Source organism: Leptonychotes weddellii, chromosome 4 (assembly GCF_054177405.1).
Source record: "Leptonychotes weddellii isolate Sample4059 chromosome 4, ASM5417740v2, whole genome shotgun sequence".
Taxonomy (NCBI): Eukaryota; Metazoa; Chordata; class Mammalia; order Carnivora; family Phocidae; genus Leptonychotes; species Leptonychotes weddellii.
In genome coordinates, this window is record NC_138372.1 from 30,823,741 (window position 1) to 30,827,905 (window position 4,165).

Below are 4,165 nucleotides of genomic sequence, written 5' to 3' on the forward strand. Positions count from 1 at the left end.
TCCAGTTTCTCCACTGATAGCTAATACTTCTTACTTTTGTAGTTAATAATACTTTATGGATAGATAGCTTGTAACTATGTCACATTCTATTTCTTATCAAAATTACTTGCCATAGAGTTAGCATCCATACCAGTCAGGATGCTGTCAGGAAACAACACACCAGTGATGATGTGAACAGGGAAAATTTAATATAAAGAATCATTGAGGGGCACCTGGGTGGCTCAGTCGTTAAGTGTCTGCCTTCGGCTCAGGTTACAGGATTGAGCCCCACATGGGACTCCCTGCTCAGTGGGGAGCATGCTTCTCCCTCTCGCACTCCCCCTGCTTGTGTTCCCTCCCTCGCTGGATCTCTTTCTGTCAAATAAATAAATAAAAATCTTAAAAAAAAAATCATTGACTGGTAAAAGGTGGGTAACTACCAAAAAGGTTGAAAGAGATCCAGAAGTAGCAAGGGGAAAAAAAAAAAAGCAGCTACTACCTCATGGCTGAAAGAGAGGACATATTGAAGGGACTGGGGATTTAGAACCTATCTCTCTCCCTCCCCTGCTCCTGGCACTCCCCCATCTCTGCCAAAAAAAAAAAAAAAGAAAGAAAAAAAGACTGAATCCAGACTTTTTCAAAGAGGGTGTGCCTACCACAGGGATACCTGTCAGCTGCTGGTCGGGACAGGCCAGAGTTTGCATAGAAGTGGCCACTGGGTGGAGAAAGTGTGGCCTGAGTGCGTGACTATAGTTGGTCCACTGAGGTCAGTTGAGGTGAGTGCTTCGGGCCCTTCCAAGCACCAGCCCGCTGGCTCTCAAGCTGAGTGACTGAGGAAGGACTGCTGCCCCAACCTAAGTGCCTTCCTGGGGTTAGCACATCACAGTGCCCCTCTAGCGCCCTCTATTGACAAAACCTCACATTGACAGCCGGCAAAGGAGAAAGGTTTGCAGAGTGAGGAGAGGCTTGGAGCAGCACTTCTAGACAAAGGATCTTTAAGGCAGAGGCAAACTCCACCTCTAAAGGTTTGAGGGCTGGAGCTGATGTGGTGTACATTGATTGTCACTAGACGTGGGCAACCAATCTGTCCACCGAAGGTGATTGCCTATGAGCACTTTGCCATTATTTATTCTTTTAAGGCATATGTCAGATGCTTCATATATATTGCCTCTACTCCTCATAAAAACCCTGAGAGATGAGTATTACTAGCTACATTTTACAGATGAGGAGACTGAGGTTCAGAGATGTTAAGTAACTTGTTCAAGACAGTAGAGTAATGGGGGTCAGAATTAAAATCCCTGCCTCCAGGGCCGACATTCTTGCTGGACTACCATACTTCGGATTTAAATGAGTGTGGTTCTCTTATAGGCCTCACCATGTGGATGGCTCCAGGGCAGAACCAAAGCTGGGTTTCTGGATTAATTCTGCTTGGCTTCTCCAGTGACCCCACATCCAACAGAGTCCTCTCCATTGCCTTCCTTCTCCTTTACCTGAGCTCAGTCCTGGGCAATGCGCTCATCATCACCCTGATCTGCCTGGACATGCAGCTCCTCACGCCCATGTACTTCTTCCTCTGCATCCTCTCCCTGCTAGATATGAGCTGTGTCACCACCACCATGCCCCAGATGTTAGTGCATCTCCTCCCTCACTCTCAGACCATCTCCTTCACTGGCTGTTGGCTGCAGATATATGTGTTTGGTGCCCTGGGCCTAACTGAGTGTATTCTTCGTAGTTATGGCTTATGACCAATATGTGGCCATCTGCCACCCACTGCGTTATACTGTCATCCTCAGCTGGGACCTCTGCACACAGCTGACAGCTGGGACCTGGGCCTGTGGTTTCTTCTTCTCTCTGATCCATACATTCCTCACCATAAGGCTGCCATACTGTGGGCCCGATGTGGTCAACCACTACTTCTGTGAAGGCCCCTCAGTACAAAGCTTGGCTTGCATGGATATCAATCTCATTGAGATGGTGGACCTGGTCATCAGTGTCTTCATGGTTGTTGTCCCACTATCCCTCATTCTGGCTTCCTACATCCGTACTGGCCAGATCATTCTCAAGATCAAGTCCACTCAGGGCTGCTGCAAGGCTTTCTCCACTGGTGCTTCCCACCTGACTGTGGTCACACTCTTCTATGCTCCAGCCACGTACATCTACATGAGGCCCAACTCCAGCTATTTTCCTGAGCGGGACAAGCAGATCTCACTCTTTTACAATGTCTTCACTGCCTTCTTCAACCCTGTGGTCTACAGTCTGAGGAACAAGGACATCAAGGAGGCTTTTCTCAAAGTGATGGGGTGGGGTAGGGTGGCCTGGTGAATTGGGAGACAGGACAAGCCTGAGGTAGAGTGTCCAATGCTAAGGAAAAGGACAGCATTTATAATGTATGCAAACAATATGGTGCACTGGAACCAATAGAGCCCCTAGTCAGGGGAACGAATGTGGTACATGAAACCAACATGGCTGTCTTGCTGAACTTGCTACATTGTGGTGCAGTGACAAACATTTCCATAATCTTCCTGGCTTACAACAGCAGAAGCTCATTTATTGCTCATTTTCCATGAAAGTTGTAAGTGGACCATGGCCTTCTGCCATTGGGTTCTTGGATCCAATCTGAAAAAGGAGGCTCTATCTGGAATATCCCATTCTTATGACAAAGAGAAAGACACAAGATGACTCTTAAAGCTTCTGCTCAGAAGTGACACACATCTCTTTGCTGATATCCTACTGGCCAAAGCAAGTCACATGGTCAAGCCCCATAGCAAAAGGGCAGGAAGTATTTTCTTCCCACAGAAAAGTAACACATGTCACATGGCAGTGGGTATGGATATATAATTCTTCTATAGTGAAAGCAGCAATAATGGGGGTGATAATATAATCTACCATAATGGCACTGTAATGAATAGGATACATGTAACGAACATGAAACACGGTAATTGTAAGTGACATGGTACATGGACACAGTAGAGGGCCAAGATGATTTAGGCAATCAAAGTGGTACATGTAAACAGTGAATATATGTAGCCAACATTAAAAATTAAGCCACTGGAACCAAGTGGCTCACAGACCTGACTTGGTGCATAGAACCAATGTGGTTCATGGAGCTAATGTGGTATACTCTGCATTGTGTTACAGAAGGACACAGAACCTGACAGTAAGTGACCTGTCTCTTATATTCTCTGTTAAGTTGGGTTCTAATCCCAACGTTGTAACTTGTTTTATGGCTTTGGGCAATTCATTTTCTTTCTCTGAATCTTAATTTACTCATCTATAAAATGATCATCTTAAATGTAATGGTATCCAGGACCTCTGTATTTCTAAAATTCTATACCACAGTAGGTGGACTAAATGAAACTCAAGTGCAATAAACTTGAGAATCCTCTCTGAACCATAAAACGAGTAAGGAGAGCATAGAAGAGTAAAAGTCGCTGCACGTGTGTTGTCCTTTGTAAACCACAGTGGGCAGCACACATAGCAGTGACTCTCATTCTTTCAAGGGATCAAAATGACATATGAAGCTAAGACTCCTGGCATGGGGCCTCAGAGTTAGCATGAACATCCAGCTTCCTTTCAGACCTCACTGGTGGCCCAAAGGCCTCAAGGATGAGTCGATGCTCTTCCAGTATTTCTTGAACATCCATTATGGCCAGCCTTGGGGAAACCAAAACAGATATGTGGAGAGATTTACAGTCATAAAATTACAATGCCAAACCCAATGCCACAGTGACCCTGAAGGGCTGATGACCTCATAGGAATGAGGTTCTCTCTATGGGTGTCAGACATAGAGGACCAGACTGCTTCTCACCCTACTTCCATCCACCACTGCATACCCCAGCACTTTGTAAGCTCTCCAGAACTTGGAGTCAGGGAGAGGGAGGTAGAAACCCCAAGAAGATGAATATTATTTCTCCCACCACTGGTATGATAGCTCAAAATGGAAATTAAGCTCAGTTACTGAGAAATGAAGTTACAGTTGTCTCAGGAAACAAGTAGTTACTGTAATAGAGAAAAATGGAGGGAAACCTACTTACTGAGAGCTGACAGGTTAAGGCCCTGGTAAGGAATTAAGGTTTAGCTGATACCTGAGGATGATAGGAGTCACCCATGCAAAGAGCCAGGAAAACGGCATTTCAGGCAAGGGGATACTAGGGACAGAGGCCCCAGGTCAGGAAAGGACTTTGCA

At 45.7% G+C, this 4,165-nt stretch overlaps 1 protein-coding gene across 1 annotated transcript; it reads left to right on the plus strand.

Annotated features, from left to right (window-relative positions):
- The first annotated feature begins 601 nt into the window (after window positions 1-601).
- LOC102740000 (olfactory receptor 2A12-like) lies at window positions 602-4,165 on the plus strand. The gene is given in 2 exon segments (XM_081817175.1): window positions 602-1,696; window positions 1,698-4,165. Coding segments are annotated over 2 exon segments (945 nt in total). The 5' UTR covers window positions 602-1,355; the 3' UTR covers window positions 2,302-4,165.